Source organism: Pomacea canaliculata, linkage group LG13 (assembly GCF_003073045.1).
Source record: "Pomacea canaliculata isolate SZHN2017 linkage group LG13, ASM307304v1, whole genome shotgun sequence".
NCBI classification, from domain to species: domain Eukaryota; kingdom Metazoa; phylum Mollusca; class Gastropoda; order Architaenioglossa; family Ampullariidae; genus Pomacea; species Pomacea canaliculata.
The window spans coordinates 2,980,291-3,000,115 of record NC_037602.1 but is presented as its reverse complement, the minus strand read 5'-3'; the positions used below and the strand labels follow the sequence as shown (position 1 = coordinate 3,000,115).

At 43.6% G+C, this 19,825-nt stretch overlaps 1 protein-coding gene across 1 annotated transcript in view; it reads right to left on the bottom strand.

The window, feature by feature from the left end:
* LOC112554215 (small conductance calcium-activated potassium channel protein 2-like) overlaps window positions 1–19,825 on the bottom strand; it is a 77,360-nt gene that overhangs the window by 11,169 nt on the left and 46,366 nt on the right. The window contains 4 exon segments of the mRNA XM_025221882.1: window positions 406–475; window positions 702–829; window positions 979–1,089; window positions 2,459–2,594. Coding sequence (XP_025077667.1) covers window positions 406–475; window positions 702–829; window positions 979–1,089; window positions 2,459–2,594 — 445 coding nt within the window.

Genomic DNA, 19,825 nt, shown 5'->3' with positions numbered 1-19,825 from the left:
TCATTAAATGAACAATAAAGTAAACAAAATCTTGTTTAATTTCAGCCAATCAAAACATCTCAATGCAGCCCTTATTTATTTCTATCTGCATTGTACTTGAAATTGTCGATGACAAGACTTAACAGACTTCATTATCTACAAAAGTGGTTACAGCGAAATGAAAAAGAATGGTTTTAGTGATCGTCGCTTTTAATTTATTATTAATTAGTAATTTTGACCTGATAGGAATTTCAATTACGAAGAAATATAGTAATATAATAATATAAAATCTACAGAAATAAAGTAATTTCAACTCAGAAGCTTATAAAATCTTCTCATTTGCATCTAATACCGAGAAATGGGTTTGGCTCTGTAATTTAAAAAAATCTGAGGAAGAATATCATTTAAAAAACAAAATGACTTTACCTTTGCCATGTCAACAAGTGTACTTTGATTTTCCTCAAGCTTTCGTTGGTCCATTTTCACTCTTCGAAGGCTGTTAACAATTAATTCAAGTTTCATGAAATTAATTTGACATTAAAAAATTGAAGATACATAAGAAAGAAAATAAGATTAAAGCTCAAAACCATTTTAAACAAGTATATCTGTGATCTTCATTTCATTCTTTAGGCTTTTGTTCATTGTAGGGATACCAACATGGGTAACTAGTCACTGCAAAGCTGTTCAGGTAAGCTGTTTGCTAAAAAAAAAAAAAATCTTACCTGTGTATTGCCTGTAAAAACTTCCGTTGATGAGAACGCACTTTGCTGGGATTAACCTTCTTGACCAGTTTGGTGTATTTGTATATCAGCCAGGTTTCCCGCAAAACATTAGCTGCAGCGTTTTTTAACTGTGGGATAGAAAGATTAAGGTTCATACAAAGAAACAAAAAAAAATCATTATAGCTATTAACGAGCAAAAGAACACTCAATGATGTAGCTGATGTCCTGTGGAATTCCACTAAAGACATTGCTCATAAAGAAGACTTGGCTTACTGACCCGCTTGGTTAGCTGTGTATCCATCATGAAATTATGCACGTGCTTCTCCGCCCGACTGAGCTCCAGCTTGCGGGCGATGACAGCCACGACCAACGCTGTGACACCTGCCCCCTGGAAACAGAAACACAGTATAACAGGTTTATCTGAAAAAGTAAACGAACTGGTGTCACAAACAATTTAGTTCAATTCCAAACAACAAACTACATTGTTTTCCCTGTAATTCCACTAGAGTCTCATACGTTTTTCTCCCTCTCTGCCATGATTCTGTCCACTGCTGGATGGATTCTTCTTGATTCCTCAGCCCCGTCGTTACGACCCTCTTGATGGCCTCCATGTCTTCAAAGGGGTCCCTTGATGATCCCTTTCAGCTTGGGGAAAAGAAGAAGTCACATGGGGCAAGATCAGGTGAATAGGGAGGTTGTTCCACCACGGTGATGTTCTTCATGTCAGGAACTACTGGATGTTCAGGGCGTTGTGAAGACCTGCAACCTGGAGGCCATCAAGAGGGCCTTAACAACGGAGATGAGGGGCATCCTAGAAGAATCCTTCCAGCCGTGCATAGAAGCATGACAGAGAGGGACGGAGAAACACATCCTATTACTGTGAAGGGGAAACCATGATTTTATTGTTTGAAATGGAAATTGTGACACCAAATCCTTTTCAAGTTTCTGAATTTACTGAATCACATTAAACAAGCTCCTACATGCCGAGATAATCCCTGTCATCGATGAAACTACCCAGAACTACAAGGGGTCTACTGCTCTCTTTAGTTCGCCAAGCAATAGACATCTCCGAAGATACCTCTGGCAACTACCATGAGTATGTCCTGACTTCAGGGACTCTCTAACCTGATAGCACAGGCAACACTCCTCCTTGGCTACTGTTGCCTTATCGACTGTCGGGTCCACTGTCAATAGTTTTGCTCAAAATTAAATAAACGTATTCGCGGTCAAGTACCTTGCAGCAGTCAATATTCTTGGACAGATGATCAAGTTACAAAATACTGCTTGACATTGCGAGAGCTTCGTGTAATCTGCGGTAGGTTGATATCTTAAGACAAAGACCATTGTCGTCTTTGGTATTTTTATCCGTGAAAAGCTGTCACGGGGCGAACGAGGGGTCTGGGGACTCCCTCCATGGGTAGTGTTGGATTGAGACTGACTAGTGATGTTATCTTGGTAACAAGAGTGGACAGCTCCACTAACCAAAAGAAATCAAATTTCTAGCGAAGGAAGGTCACAGTGTTAACTATTATCAGCTTGCTTTTGTACTGAAATAATACTAAACTATTTATAGTTAATTTCCCATAGTACCACACGTTGGCCCGTAAGGTAGCCATGGGACGAGAACAAACCAGCAGACTAGCCTTAGTCAACTTACAGTCGTACCCAAGAGTGCTTCCAGGAGACCTACAGGACACTTACCATCGTATCACACTGAGAATGACAAGGTTAATGAAAGGTAAACATAGTAAACTTACCATGGTACCGACAGATATGGCGATGAACCTGCCGCAGTAAGTGTTAGGCACTATGTCTCCGTAACCAATAGACAAGAAGGTTATTGCTATCATCCAGAAGGAGTTGAGAATGTTGGCGTGGTTCTCGTCATGATGCCTGAAACAGATTCATATAGTGAGATCAGAGAGGATAAGTTTGTTTAGAAATAACTGGCACTAATAGTGACTTTGTATACTGACTTATGAACTGCAGGTGTAGAACATTTTTTCAGAAAAGATGATGGTACAGTCAAAGACTTACAAATGTTACCCTTTGAACCATCGCAGTGGCTACACAGAAAACCATTCTCCACTGAAGGGGTTAAGGGATAGGATGTTTTATGGCTAACCAGCAACTAAGGCTAACACCCAGCCCAGTAAACAGATGTGACATGCAGAGAAATAGCTGCTTGCCCAAGATGAGATCTGAACCCAGGACAGCCAGTCCTTACTGTATTGGTGAGGTACTAACCGTTGCTCCACCTAACCATCCGTTCTTTACTTAAAATGGATTATAACGGTAGGATAGTCAAAGCAAACAAGCTTTTATTAACTTATTTTAATATCAAGCACTAATTTTGAAGTTATGATCTTCAATGAGAAAAAAAAAGGAATAGAATGATATGCTACAAGTCTAATCACTTGTAAACAAAACAATAACTGTTGCTGAACTCTTAGCAAACAGAGAATCCAACATGGCATGTTACCCCGCCTTGAGAGAAAGAACTAGTAGACTGATTGCAAAATGACTGCAACATTTTTTTGGTATTCATTGCACGGAGTTATTTAAGGCAGCCTTAAATCAGTCGCCTTGGCGACAGCAGCCTGGCACAAGACCCTGGACAAGACGGAGGAGCGTCCGCCATGCGCCAACGTCCGCCATCCGTCTAGACCCGCAGCAGCCACATTCCCATCGCCTCCCCGATGCCTTCTCTTTGTCGCCATGTTCAGCACGTGCGCTCGCCATTTCTCGCACGAGCAAGTGCCAGTGCCAGACAGGAGCTGATGGGATGGGAGGAGATACCAGTCGGGTAATTTCTGGCCGCACGCATGAAATCACGAAAAGCTCCATCGACACCCACTCGTGGGGTGGAGGACCTTCACGACCTCGCCCCGCCCACACTTCCAAGCCTTTCAATTAGATGAGTACTCTCGGTGTCGCCGAGTCCACTGACAGGTCTGAGATTATCTGTCACTGTAATCCACCTCCAGGTCCTGACGAAGCTAAAGTGGGGAGGTACGGGCAACAATAGTTAATGGGTATTTCTTCCTATCTGTAATAAAGTGGTCGCCCCAGAACACCTCCGATTTCCTTGAAATACTCGTGTGTCGCTCTGTGATTAGATATTTAAAGGGGAAAGCAAGTTAAATGATTGGTTGGACTAAACGATTCTTCTGTGTCGGATGTCAGTGACTGAAATGTAGGGCACATGGAATTTAAACTAAAAAGTTGTTCTCAAAGATAGACTACTCATCAATGACACTCTATCCAACTTTTTTATCCACACTCCTACTTCTGGATATAATAATAATTTCTCTTCTAATTAGACAAATAAGACATTTTTAGCTAAACCATTTTTCAATATATTATTTTCCTCCTGAGAACAGGGGATGAGAAATCCTGAACTTGGAGTGAGACACAAGATGACGACTGACCAATAAAACAGATTGAGATTACCTAATCCTCCTATATCGGCCAATCCTATTACAAACATAAAGTATCGTTTGCACTAAAGAGCAGGATTTATTTCATTCTTTCGCGGACGTGATAGATCGTCCAAGGAAAGACAATTTCAGCAAATCGTTTTTCCCGACAAAGGACAAATCATCCGAGAAGGACTCTAGAAGGTACGATTGCACTATCAGAGCTTTCTCAGATGATGAGAACTCGGATGCATTTCTGAATTGTCTCCCTTGCGAAACCGAGGGCCAGCGGCTTTTGGGTCAGCAAGATCCCGGATGATGGAGAGTGATGACAGAATAATGGGGAAAGGAAAATAAGGGAAGAATCACGTGACCGTCCCGAGGTAATGACAAACACTTTCAATGGAAATCACACAGGACAAGACTTAGTAAAACTCACGACAGTGGAAGAACTAAAATCCTTAATAAAACTAGAAAGCGGAAATAGGAATAAAGTGACACAGTTGTAAAAGAACAATTTTCTGATAACCAAACACCAGGATCATTGCCATGTCTCATGTATGATGCAGTGAAAGAACGATTGTTTGCTAATAGTTTAGTGTTATGTATCAGAAATGGCGAACTGTCCAAGTTATTTTGGAATCGTAGAAGTGTAATACGCCAATGACGAGAAGTGAATGAATATTGAGCTTGACAATACTGAATTCTAGTCTTCATTGTCTCTAAGGAAAAGGTCAGAGATACATTGCACTGCAGCTAATCCCCCACCAGACAGAACTCCATCTTAAATTTACTTCTCCTGCTTCACGATTGTAGAGGATGTAATGCATTACAATGTAACGTGGTAGAGACACGCAAGAATAAATAAGCAAAATAAAAAAAATCAACAAACGATTTTAAAAAGTGAGTATTTTACTGGCTTAGTAAGATTGTCTTTCCAAGGATCACTCGTGGATGGGTAACGAGCCAGCACTGAACAAAGGTCAAGCAGTTCAGCTCCACACCGAGCTTGCGTGACTGGAAACAACTAACAGAAGAACTCGGGACATTGCCAGGACGAGAGCCCTCGCCAGGAAGACAGAGCTTCTCAGTGCACATCAAGACTACCTGTCGAAATACAGACCATGTTGGGCATGTCTGGGGAGACAACTGTAGTTAGTTCAGTATATTTAATGTTTCATTTCCGTCAGAGGGACACTAAGAATGCTCTAAATTAAGCCAGTAGCTAACGGTAACTAAAACGAACTAAACTAAACACGCAACTAAACGAGTTTAACCAGAGCAGAACATCATCCACACACCCGGGTCAGATCCTGCTTCATCTCGGTCACAAAGAAGCTTCACCTGCGTGCATGCGGGTCTCCATGATTACAAAACCACTTTGTTCGTTCTTTCTTCTCGATGTGTTTCCATGCGAACTTGCAGGCTTGTGTCCTCTAGCCAGGATCTGACCGTTGATCACGACCACCTCTGACATTTGAATTCATTTCTCCAGTTTGTTTGTTTTTCCACTTCAAGGAACTCTCGCCAGCATCGGTCTTTATCTAAACTGATCGATGTTACTGACGCAGACTCTGACCTCAACAGAAAGACATTAAAAGTTGTGGTGACACAAAGGCCACAAAGACAACCGACTTCATGTTTGATATTTGGCAAAGAGAAAAGTAAGTCTACCCAGCCTCAGACTATTCTTGCCGGAGTTTGGCATTGAACTCCGCTCTTCACAAATTTCCCTTTCAGATATGAGCTCTTACTGTTTATTTATTTAGTTCACAAGCTCGCGAGCTAGATCAGTGACATTTGAATGGCGGTGATCAATAATGCTAATCGCTCCCTCAGACCTACTGGTTCAGTCAAACCTTTTTGTTAAAATTGTTCTGCAACAAGCCTGGCAAGACCAGTTGCATACACAATGTGACTTGGACAAAGACGAGAACTGTTTTCTTCCTTATCAACAACATCGCGTAACGGGAGGAGAAAATAAATTCTGCTTGAGTGCCAGTGCTTGGAACCTTGAACCACTCCTGGTGTAACTCGTTGACGAGGGAAATCACAAACAAGCTGCTTTGGATGCTGACACACAGAGACATGGTAAATGTCGAGCTGCACGCGTATCATGTACCCGTGACTGACTCTGACATTTAACAGTTCATTTTGTGAGTCGCCATCGTGTGGTGCGACCCTTACACCGACCTTTACCGCCTCCTGTTTATAGAAATCCGCCATCCTCCCCGTCCATTTTTTCTCTCTCTCCTCTTTTCTTTCTTTTTCACACACACACACACATGTTCAAATCGAGATAATAAGAAATAATGATACAAAATATTTTCCTAACACATCGACATAATGTGCTTCTTACAAAATAAGTTCATTTATTTATTTCTATGTTTCAGACAACCTACACCCAATCTAGTCGGTTGCCATAGAAACATTCCGGATGTGATAAAATCTTTGTAGGAACCTTCTAATTTTACTAGTGTCCCTTTGATTTCCTACACTAAAAATTTCATAACCTCAGGCTACATTAAAGAGAACAATGGTCGGTGGCAATGGTATTAACAGCATTAGCACTCTAACATTTGCTGGCTGCGGGAGGCAATCATGCAAATTCCATTAAACAAATTGGAAAGGCTCTCAATACCAGATAATAAATAATAAATTTTTTCCACTAGCTGCCCTGATGCTTAATGGAGAAGGAATGGTGTTGAGGGGGTGGGTAGGAGGGAGGTGATGAAGGCAGTTGCACACGTTTCAGCTTTGGAGGGATCGTGGAGCTTCAGAAGGTTGTTCTGTCGTTTCATGACCTCTGACACTAGACAAACCAGCCATTGACTCTGACAGTTCAAAGAAGCTTTATTTATTTAGCCTCGCCCGGAAATTGCGGCAAATCGCCTCACGTGATCTTGTGTGTCCTTTTTTTTCAAAACAGAGAAATAGTATAAATTCCATTTTTCTTTCCATAATTATTGTTAGTAAGTCTTATTGGGCATAAAATACATCCAGTAAGTTGGAGGCTGGTTTTTTGTATTTTATATTAACATAACAGGCTCCTCACCATTTCTAATCTTTATTTAGAAATAAACTGTGGCATGGTGAGTTATTTAAACGACAAAACATGGCGATTGGCATTACAGATTCGATCAACATGCAGCATACACAGAGGTCAAGAGGCTGCCTTTGTCGTAACGACAGTAAGCAAAGCAATTGGAACCTTAGCATTGCCTCGCCTTTGTCATGGACTTCCTGGACCATCGACATGGACAGGAAACGGCACAACAGATGGGAAATAGTTCGAGATCCCCTGGTTTACTTTAGACAGCATAAGCTGGAAGCTGCAGGGATGGAGGATCAATGGCAGGCCAAGCCTTTCACAACGGAACCGACAAAAAAGACAAAATGAAAAAAAAAATTTCTCGTGGAATACTACAGAATACAGTTACAGATGGCGCGACACAGCTGTGCCTCACATAATATAGTGCACTTGGTCACACACAGCTGTACGTCTAATAAAAGCACACGCCGCTTACACAGCTGTGTCACTGACACTACACGACACATCTGTACGTCACCTGTCACGTGACATGACACACCTGTGCCTGAAGTCGTGGGAATAAAACTCGGACAACATAAGCTGCTGATTCAGTTACAAACCTGCCGCAGGGAATCGCATCCCCACTTAAATATACCTCGGCTCATCCCCCGACCAGCGCGTGTAAACATTATTTTGTATCCTCCCCCTGGAGCCCAGCCACAGGACCCACTGCAGGATGATGAGGATAGATGGCGGCTTTGAGCAGGGCCACCCCGGCAATAACTCTCTCTTTGATGTTAATAAAGGAACTTGTCTGTGGGCCATTGCGGGTCTGCCGGGCTGATAACTATCAGTCCGTTTGTTTGCGGGTTCGCTTCGCTTGAGCGCACCCAAGGTCGCCTGGTCCATTCATTTGGAATTAAACAGCCCGGTAGCTGCTGTAAGTGTTTGTGCTGCCCCCTGGAGGTAAAAAGATTGTAATTATCACGCACACTTCAGGGGAGAAAATCGATGCCAAACAGCAGGAAGACCAAAAACAGTTCGTCAGGATTGCAGTCGGACCTGTGGTGGGTGATGAGGCTAGCTTAATGTGGAGAAATAGGATTCATCAAAATATTTTAATATATTTATTACATGCACATATATTGACCTATAACTTCATCGTCAATTTCTTGCATAATAAGCTTACTTTGTTTCTCCTGGTCATGAGCTTCTCAGTTCATTCAGAACCTGATCTTATCAAGTAGAAAACATTGTCAAATACAAAATTAAGCTGATCACTCAGTCAGAATGAGCCCACTCTGTGCAGACTTAAGAATGACAGGGAGAAATCATTAACCATTGGCACTGTCAACAAGGACTTACCACTTAAGATACCAGAATGGAGAATATGAAGTCAATTAAGGATTGTCTTAAGGTCATGAGATGCAATGTATCATCACAAACTGTTGTAATAACTGTTTACACAACTGCTCACCTTTCCACAGTTTTGCCGTAAACACTGTCACAACACAGAAGTCCACTCACACTTAAAACAACACGAAGAGCAAATGAATTGTTTCTTTCCAAACCAGAACATGAAGCATGTCCTCGCTGAAAGCATATGGCGGACAGTTGTCATGGCATCGTCTTTACTGATCAGGATCCCCACACCTGCCACAGTGGAGGATATCCGATGGACTGGCAAGACTGTTCCCTCGGGGGTTAATTAACCAGCACGCTTTGAACCCAGGTATCTTTCCAATCCAGTTTCTTTCTATCTGCATTGCAAATCTTTGTAGGTCGAATGCACTTTATCAACAAACAGATGCGCATGACAAGTGACACGTGACGCAACAGGCGGTCATGAGAATCGAACCTGTGACCGTGTAATCATGAATACAAATACGAAGACCATGGCGTCCTGGAGTGTATTACAGAAATATATCACCACACGTGGCAAACATTATTAGGCCATTACAACCGTTTCCCTAGCAACACAAGCCTTACATAGGAGCAGACGACCTTCTGAGTGCGAACAACAGGAATGAATTAGACAGCACGCGCTAATGTGTCTTAATTACAGTCGGATTTGTACATGTCCATTTCTTAATGTGATTGCGTGAGTAAATTCGTTTGAGTGTGTTTGTGTGGATACAAATAAACAGGAATTATCACACAATATTCAGTCTACTTATGCAGCAGGGGCAAAGAACATTAATCATTTCTCAATAGGGCGAACAAGCACGCGCACGCACCTATATATGCAATTTTTACTCTTTTAATGTAGAGAAGGTAAGCACGAACCTCTTCCCACTGTACAGACAAAAACATCGCAGTTAACAACAGTTTGTTTAACTTCTTCCCTTCATTACATCCAATCAGATCATCAACGCGAACATCATTGGCGCTCACAGGTCACGTGACGTCGTAAAGCTACCCGGGACACGAGATAGATGGCGGGTAGGCTTACATTACAAACAGCTCTGGTCTCGACTCTCTGACAGACAGACCGGCCTCCTCTCTCGCAATTATCAGCTTGGAGTCGGAACTTATCGTCTGTCGTCAGGCTACAAATTGCCTTCTAGTGAATGCCGCCTCTATCGCCCCTCCAGCTCCCTCCTGCCATTAGTCTTAATGAGGGCTTATGCCACGATTAGGTCTCGTTAAGAGCCGCCGCTAGAGGGCGCTAGACTGCGCCTGCATGAATGCATTTCATGATGCTGTCTTTGACTGGAGAAGTGACAGCAGCTGAGACGAGAGCTCAATGGACGATACTTGGTTTCCTAGCGAAATGATGCTCACAAGCCTTTAACACTGAACAAGAATCAATCAAGTGTTATCAACTTTTTTTTTAGTGGTTCGATTAGAAAAATATTAAGATGATGAAAGTGTAAATTGTTGGAAGCGACAATATTCACACAAGATGACCTGCGTGCACCGTGCACGCCGCACCTTTCTGCACCATATGGCAGTGTGGTGCTGACAAGTGTTCTGTACACCTGTCTCCAACCTGACAGGTGTCAGCAGCTCTCACCACACACTCCCCTGGCGAGGGGGCAGACTAAGTGCGTTTTTATTGTCTTTCCCCGACTTTCGTCTGTCAGGACTGACGTCACTGGAGATAAGGTTGGCGAGGGTCGTGATGCTGTTCTCCGCAGTCGGAGTCGTTGTAGTCATGCATGCTCCCTGATCAACGTCTTTTATCTGGGAAACGGTGATACCTCTGCTTGATAATCTGAAACCATAATGATGCAACCTCGGAGGAAGTTGACCCCCGCACGATAACCATGACCCTAGATGACGGTCCAAGATCTCGAAGGTATTTTATCTTCCTCCGCTACAGTAGAAGCAGCGAGAAACCTCCACAAACAGCAAAACAAACGGAATCGCCATATAACACCGCCACCACCCGAGTTCCGAGAGTTGCGCCCCTTAGGAGCCCTCTCCCCCGTCCTCCCATCAAGCATCACACACACGAGGCAAGCACTACACTAAACGAGTGCCGCTAACAAGACTCTCCGCCATTTGTTACAGCGGCTGACGTCTCCCCAAGTTCTCTGTCAAGATGCCAGTTTGATTTCTAACTTACCTCCCCAGAGGGCAGCAGCGCGCAACGCACTGGCATGTTCCGAGTGTCACCGGAGACGGTTTCTCCACGTGATCGGGTGATAAATGGCGGCGGTAATCGCGGCAAACCGACATGGCGCGCACTTTCCGGTCGACATGGGGACCAATCGATGGCAACAGGCTCCCACTCCCACCACTTGGCGGGCCTTCCAGGTCTCGCTAAAAGACCTAAACGCTCTTTTTATTTATTTTTTATTTTTTTACCTGGGGAAACTGCTTTCACGTTTAAGTAAAAATCAGGGAAAACAGCGGTTAGCCGGAGAACACACGCAATGCGCATGCGCCACGCTGCATTAACACTCTTATGCCGTTCACATGAAAATTTCTTGGAAGACTCGGTTTTACTGTCAAGTTTTTATTGGCTGTCCATCAAGGGAGACACAAACGTTGATAATTAAATGTTTGCGAGTAATGGAGATGTTTGAAGTGTTTTAAGGGTAGTTTAATGTCGGTGGAGCTAAATTGAATTCCACGAGATAATTCAATTTGATTATTTTCATAGTTTTGTGTAGTTTGTATGATTTTCTGTGCGTCCTGATCAGAATGCATGCTTCTCTGCAACATTGACAGCAATGGGTGTTCTGAAAGACCATGATCGTATAAGAAAAAAAAATTGTTTAGTGCTTGACGGGAGGAGGGATGAAGATGTTCAAATAACAGAATTATTTCAAATAAAATTGCATAAAATACCAAAATTAAATTGTGAAATAAATGTCAGCCTGTAGTAATTACTCATATTTGCGGGACATGTACCACGTGGCATCATGAGATACTTGTGGATGTGCTCGAAGAAAAGAAGAGAGCGATTGAAGTGCCGTGTGCTTTGCCTCCAGCTGAATGTTTGGACAATAAGCTTCAGGAAGGCGCCTTAACTCTGCTGGAAATGTAACGACATCCTTACATCAGAGAACTTTGTATAAAGCATTCCTAGTTGAGGGCGGCTGTTAGAGAACCGCCACCAACAATGCCGGTGGTCAATGCCAGAACATGTTTACACACATGGATCTCTGGCCCGATGTGTGGCATCTGTCAAACTTCCTGAGTGTGGAGAGGCAAGCCGTCCGTCCACTCGGTAAAACATGGATGCGGGATGCTGGCAAGTGCTGCCAGTCAGACGTACAAATGTCCCTTGCGTGATGCTGAGGCTGAAAATAGATCACACGGACCCGCAGCATGCGAGGAATCCTGCCACCGAGGCCCGCTGAGGGCAGCTCACCCTCTTGTTTCCCACAATCCTTTTCGTGATTTACCTTCCCCTCCCTCTCGAGTCCCTGTAAAGCGCTGACAAGAAAAAGAAGTGTTAGCGCTACACTCATTCAACCAGATAGCACGCGCATTGCAGAGAGGAAAAAAAAGGCTACGAAATGTTCAAGAGTTTGAAAAAATCTCAAGGTGCCGGGAATGACAGAGCACGTGGAAAAGGCTATTTATAGCCTGACAAATGGCTTCCTTAACGTTTAGCATTTGCTTTGAAAAGGGAATCGTTTGAGTGGTGATCCATCGTACAACAGAAGAGTTCAAGCAGGTCTTATAATGTGAGCATCAGCGGGTGAAGCGAGACATCGTGAGACAATAAACGATATTGTTGACACATTATTGTGACAACAACGTGTTGCCAGAGACCCGGATGTCGCCAAAATGTCCTGCGACTCGCGCATGCCCAATGACAATATGTTCACGTCATTAGGTCTGCCACTAGTGTTATGGCAGGACGAGCTTTCCCCTGACAAGATCATTATTTTATTACTAATGTCAGGAACTCACGACCAAGACAGAGCTTCAATGGTTTCTGTACAGAGACTGTGTTGTTGACATCGTGGCGAACACAAACCTGATGCAGATGTTTCTAGATATTCCTGGGAATCTTCATGCTGCACGTTCACATTTATGTTCTGTTTATAACACGTACGTGGGCGTACCCCATTCTTGCAGGGAATTTTATTTTAACACTTGGTTCGAGTGCCAATGAGCTCGTGAATCTGGACCAAGCGCAGGCAGGAGAAAGAGAAAGGAGGGGAAGAGAGAAAGGTGGAAGAGACGAGGGGGTTCTACAGCATCGTTCTGGGGGATTCAATTTCTGGAACCTTCAGACTGCACACCTTTCACTAATTATCAGTTGCAGCCACAGTTGACATCCCGTTGTCTTCGATCAGTGTGAGAGTCTACCTGCCTGTTTGCGGTTGTCCTCGCATGTGCGTGTTTGTCGGTATGATTGAACAGGAAGGAGAGAATATGCTTTGTTACTTGCTGTAGAATCAAAGTTGTCTCTCCCTGAACACAAACTAATTAGCTATCAGCTAACGGGTCCTTCGTCTCATTTATATTTGTGTTTACAGCTCTGGGCATGAGAGAGAGAAAGAAGGAGAAAAACACATTTGAGCGTAGGTGAGCTCCCTTCAGTCTGCAGAATGTTCCCAAACACAGGAAAGCAAATCCCGCCACGGGTCGCCACAAAGGCCAACATGCAAAGCAGTCTTGTTTAGACTGGCATAAAACACTGCTGGCTGTTAGGAGAACAGGGAAATATTACTAATTATTCCAGTGGAAAGACTAAGCAGTGAATTAACCCTCTCCACGTTGAAGACAGATGCGTGAACTTTGTCCTTTTGACGACAAGAATTATGTCGGTATGTGGAGACCAGAGCATTATTCCTGCTGAAATACACTTCTGGAAACCTCAAACAATGAGGCATAAAATGTTCAACTTTTTTTGCAGTCAGTCGTTCATCTGCATTCACATTTATGAATGCAGTGACGACTGGGGTCTGTCCAGACGAGTTGTTTGTCCAGAACCGTTAACAACACCGTTATCTGCATATCATATGAGTTAATGGCAGCCATCTTGTGGTGGTCTCCAGACCTCGGCATCACCCGGCACCAGGACATTACGCAAGCTGTTTCCTTTGGCTGAGTTCGTAATGCCACTAGAGTTACTTCCCCACCGTTACATCAAGTGACCGACAGCAGGGGGAAGCACGATCGTGCCAAGCAATTCTTGGCGCACGTCTGCGTGTTCGTTAGCGTGAGTATACTACCTGCTCTTATGTGTCTGTGTGTGTGTGCGTGCATGTGAATGGGTAACTTCTGGATTCTTGTTTCGAAAATGGAATAAGAGTCTAGAGTAGTGGTTCTTCCCCTTATTTTAATAAATTTGGAGCAATTGGCAACATTACGGATGTAATGAAATTATTAAACAATTTAGCAAAAAATTACCACTTTACTATGCATTGCACTGGGGCAAGGTGTCGGACAAAGAGAGGAACATGATAGCACAGAAGAACGATAAAAATGCAGTCTAAAATGAGAAATAAAAACTGTCTGAAGGAGACGCACAGATCATCAGTTTCTTGTCCTCACTAGTTACTCAGTGGAGTAGGAGAGCGCAGGAGCTGATCATGTACCGGGTCCTGGCTAAAAGAGTTTCCTAGTCGCGTTCTGCAGGGATTTTAGACTTGCAAATTTTTCTCTCTCTCTTCATCTCTCTCTCCCGTATCCTCCCTTTTCTTTTTTTCCAATCTTATTACGCTTCAGAAACGTCTGCAACACACTTCTGTGGCTGGAGCTCGAGAAAGCTCGGGAATCGAGACAGTTACGTGGCTGACGCATCTCTGATAATTTATTCCATGCTTGACTTCCATCCCTGCTCCCTCCCCTCCTATTTCCAACTGCTCCTCCAGTCTCTAGTTCTACTCGCGCCCACACGCACTCACACACGGCGTCCGTTAAATATATAAACATGTTTATTGGTTTATACATGGAGACGTGTAGGCACGCGCTATTGTATATCGTGCATGCGTAGATATGTGTGTGCAAGCGCGCGTGTTCGAGTGCATGCTGTACGATTATTTAAAAAAAACTTGGATGAGGTAAGGGAGGTAAGCGCCTCCCCTGCATTTCTCCCGTTTAATTAATGTTCTTGGCTCTCTGTTTGCGTTTATTGCTCAGTAAGGAAACTTGAAAATGAAGGCACGTGTTACATTTTAGGTTTTATTAGAAGTATTTTTGAAAAAAAACTTCCAAAACGAATATCAAGTCTCTTATATCACAAATGTAGTGTCACCAGGTGATGACAAACACCGATGATGTCTAAATGCAGCAGATGAAACCCCGGTTAATCTCTCGTCTCCCGGTGGTTGCTGGGAAAGCAACGTGTACCTACATTCTGCCGGTCCTTTTTGTCAAACGATGCATGTGGCTTGAAGGAAGAAACTGTGGAACGTTCCAGCAGCTATTTATATCCACTGCTTATCACAGGCTTAGAGAATCTGACAGGATTGTGTGAGCAGGTCGTCTTACCGACCACGTGCTGCGCGCTCTTAATTTTGTGTCTCGGCCAAAAGAGGGAAAGTAATTTATAGAAATGTAGGGCTCGGGGGAGAACTAAGGGGGCAGGGAGCGGGTCATCCATTATTTATGCACTCACTCACCGAAGCCTGCAAATCTCGAGCGAGCGCGAGAACTAAGTCTCCAGCAGAGGACAAGCTGATGGCAGGACAAGGCTGCTGTTGCACTGGACAGTGTACTTCCTTGTGGGCAGCAGCATCCAGACGGACGAGTGCTTGGTGACTGGTTTCCCTAGCAACGAGATGAGGACCGTTCCAGGAAGAGACTACGCGACTGCGCGGTGTGGCGGAAATGGATGTTGGCGGCTATAGGAGCAGGTTGCACGAGGTGTTACGAGGGACTTAGCGTTAAGCTCGAGTTAACTTCAACTTAACTTCTAAAAATGACTAGTATGCAAATGAGGTCTTAAAAATGAATCTTACGTCACTGGTGGCAACTGGCAAAACGACTATTTAGAACAAATTCAGAGAAGTCGATTTTCTTTTCATTAAGACTTATGTTCAGGATCGTACATGCAACCCGACACAGATGTACTGCGGAGAAGGAGGCATCTTTCAAGACCCTCGAACAAAGAGACGAGAGGAATGAATGAAATTCGGCGAGGAGCTCTTTATAGGGAGGAGGAAACATATTCCTGGGTCAGTGACTTCTCACGTGACTCGAAATAACGGTACTGGATCAAAGACTTGCGAAGACTTCCGATGGCAGGCGGGAAGAAGGAAATGAAGCGATGCTAGAAGGTTCGGTGCAGAGACCGGAAAGGCACCTGGTCATCTTGCTCTTTGATTATCAACACAATCAACGCTTTATCATAAAAACACTATGATTGATGCGTTCAGAATAGTTTTATGTCGCCACACACACACAAACCCCTGGAGGAAAAGCAACGGGGTATCAAATACACGAATATTAAGAAATAATTGGGTGATCAAAGACACTTAAAACATAAAGAATGCATTTTTAGTCACGCCAAATAAAGTTGGAATCAAGCTGACAACTCTGTGAAATTCACATCATCAAAATAATAATTATGCATCTAACTCAGACAAGGAATCAGAGCGTGATTGACATATTTAACATCGCTTGGCTATCTCGGGGTAATTTCATGGTCGATAAACTTGTAGGAGTCTTCTAGGCTCATAAAAACTTTCTGGAACCCAATCGTCGTTTGACAGATGTAGTGCTTGAGCCTTCTTTCATGTTTCCCTAAAAATGTGTGTGAGAGAGAGAGAGAGAAAGAAAGAGAGAGAATACTTGCTTGCGTATAGAAAGGTTTCACAAAATTTTGTGATGCAAAGCGTACCCTGTCTAAACTGTTAACCTGTTAATACAAGTCAATACTGCTTTAATTCCAAACCAAAGACCCCTCGTCGAAACATTGGCATCAAAGCCAGAGGTACACCGGTTCCATACCCGTTCGCCGCAATGAGCTTTCCCAGTCAATGCAGCTGAATGGATACCTGACTCCACACAGGTAAAGCAGCGAGGGAGAAGACAGGATCACCACCCTCACAAAAAAACTGGCCTCGAGAAAAGTGTGGCCTCTTAACATCTGACCCCGACCCTCTCCAGCGACCTAAAAGAAGGTTAGGGGAAGACCTCAACCATACCCTTTTAACTTGTGGTTACATAATGTTTCTAAGAGTCTGTGAGTTCATCCTGAGAATGGTGTGCTCTGCGGGAGCTCGTTGGCAGTCCACACCATCAGCTCGATGTCTGCCAGAAAAGTAAAGACATGTGCTTGGCTACGTCTGCCTGGTCTGACATTGTTGTTGTACAGGAGGAGACAACAGGTTGCTGGCCGCACGCGCCAACCGACAGAAGGTCGTCATGAAGGCCCCGCCTGCCATCAGCAGTCATCTGTGGGTAGTGAGGACACCAGACTCCAGCGACAACTCTCCTCCCCCAGTCATGTTTGTAACAACATTTGTCCCACAATTAGAAACTTAAATAGACTGCAGACTATTGCTAGGCACGTGACCCAACGCTCGCGCCCACGCTTTGTTTCTCTCTCTCACACACACACGAGGTTGTACACACCCGTTAGTACACCCACACGCTCGTGAGCTAACGTAGGCAGACATCATCCTCTTTCTTCATTCCCTCCTAAAAAAGAACAACAAAAGTCAAACTGGAAAATTTATAGTCAGCGCCAAGGTGAGGAATAAGATTACCTCGGTCTTTGATTTCATGGCGTGCATAAAACAACATCTGCAGAAAAATTTCGCAGCTGCCTTCCTGACTTTAATCTGTTTATTACTCATTAGCCGCCTTTTTGCCACTCATATCCTGTTTAACACTCTTTCTTCAGTTTATTTTCCTTCTTTTAGCAACTATTTGACGAGGCGTCACGAGGTAGTCAGTTCTGTGTGGTGTGTGTGGGTGTGGGTGGGTGTGTGGGTGTGTGGGTGTGTGTGGGTGTGTGGGTGTGCTTTGAGATAACATACTAAAGCATTGTCCCCTATCCCTCCCACTGTCTTACAATCTACGAACTGTCTGTCTCCTGTCTTGTTTACCTTGTTTACTGATATTTGAAGGCGTGTACCTCAAGAAGGGAAATATGGATTAATCCAGACTTGGAGAAATATTATCTATTCCCGGACCTCATCCAATCTTTAGGAAAACATTTCCTCCCCTTAATCTTTTAAGTTTAAAATGCTCAGAGTGCAAGTCACGTGACTGCCGAGGATGCTTTTTTTTTTCTTCAGACACGAAGTAAAACATCTACCTTCTGTAAAATATTCCTCTAGCTCTGTGAAATTTGATTCTGCTAATGTTGTTATCGTTATGTGACATGCAACCGAATACTTCCACTTTCTCAATTTTTGAAATTAAATCTTTAGCATTGAAGTTAAACGGAAACACTTTTCAGCTAGATGAATCACAACCGCAGAGAGCAAACAAGATGGTGTCGATGGACGGTAGGTAAGAAAGATCAAAGCAAATCCGACCTTTTTTTCAAAGAAACATAACTTCCCCTTTTTTGCACGACAACACTCGAGCAGGGTAAATACGGTGGGTTGTGTAAAACTATAAACTAAAACATAAATACTAAAATATATTTCATATTTATTCCTGTATATGCTTTCTCTGAAGTTAGTTTACCAAATCACCTTTCACTACAAACCTTTAATGTGTATGTGAAAAAAATGTTATTAAAAATCAAAATTGCAGAAAAGCTTAGCTGTACTTCGCTAGCCGAGAAAGTTTATATTCTTGAGAAAATGTTTGATGTCTTCTTTGATGTGACAGAGAAACGATGTCTCAGTAGCTTTTCGTAGCTAAATACAATTTACTGGTCAGCCTGCTATCTCTCTCTTGACGATGTCTGCTCAAACCCCGATTATCTCATCATCGCAGATGACAGGTTCTTTCTCGTGGTTCTTCTTCTCTTATGAAGAGTTTCGTAATTATCTCCATCCTGATATCGTCCACCACACACACGCTCTCTCTCTCTCTGAATTCTCTTTTTCTAACCCTTACTGACTGCATGACTAAGTTCATTGAATAGCTCAGTATGCTAAAGAGTGCAATAAACAGAGAAGATTCGAACCTTCCATTGACTTAATTTTCTCTGTTTTCTTCTCCGTTCCTCATTTCCTCCCTGCAGACTTCATTTCTGTCCAGTGTCAATCTTTTCCTCCTCCTCCCTCCTCCCTCTCTCTCTTCCTCTCGTACACTCACTGACTTCCCTACCTCCTCATCACTTGCTCTCAAAATTGTCCAACCTCATCCCTCCCTTTCTCTTTGTCTGTCTGGCAATCTCTCTCCCTGTCTTGGGCAAATTTCCTAGAATCGACTTATCTGGAGTCAGAGTGTTCTCGGACCACTGCAGCAATTCACGTGTCGATTAAATTTTCTCTGACGGTTCACCATCCCGCGGAAACCTGTGCAATTTTCTCAAACCTTAAATGCATGCACACAGGTCTGGGGCCGTGTTCATGAAGCGAAGCTAAGTCGCTACTTACTGGATAAATTGGGAAAAAAATCAAATAACAGCTTCCCGTCCTCGAAGCTAACGACTGACATTTATAATCTGCATTTATTGCCTTGTTTTCTTCTACCCTATCGTCTTTGCCAGTGCTTTATGAATGCACTCCCAGTAGGAAACATGTTTCATAGCTACCAAGACAAAAAGTTCGCCATTGATTTACTCGAGGTCAACGCCTTACTCTGGCTTCGTGAGTGCGCCCCCATGCACTGTGCGCACCTTCTGGTCGAGGGCGCAGCGCACGTGACGGGAGGCGATTGCCAGCGTCGCACCGGTTCCGGACCCGCAATTTCGTGACAAGAGCTGGCGCTGGAAACTGGGGCAGACTCCCCGGCGTGCCAAGCCGTTTATTTTCGTCAGGTAGCGAGCTGCGGATGCAAGGTGGGCGAACTGCAGGAGGAAATAGAAAAAAAAAAAGACACGGTCTCTGCCTCCGACTCTTTTCTCCTTCCTGTTCGTTCTGGGCCAACGTGTGTGCGTCACTTCAACCTCCTCAACCTGCTGCAATCTGATTATGTCACTAATGCACCTCGCTAGTGATTGCCTTCTCATTTTAGAATCTGGAACCAGGGAAAATGGCTGAATAATTCAAAGCATCGTGGATCAGTTTCAGGTTGATGCAAAAACCTTCTTTAAACCTATGTTTGTTGTATTAATAGCAATAACAATAGTAAAGCAAGTTCGGATAAATGAAAGTACCTCGTTATACAAATTTCCATAAATAGTTTTC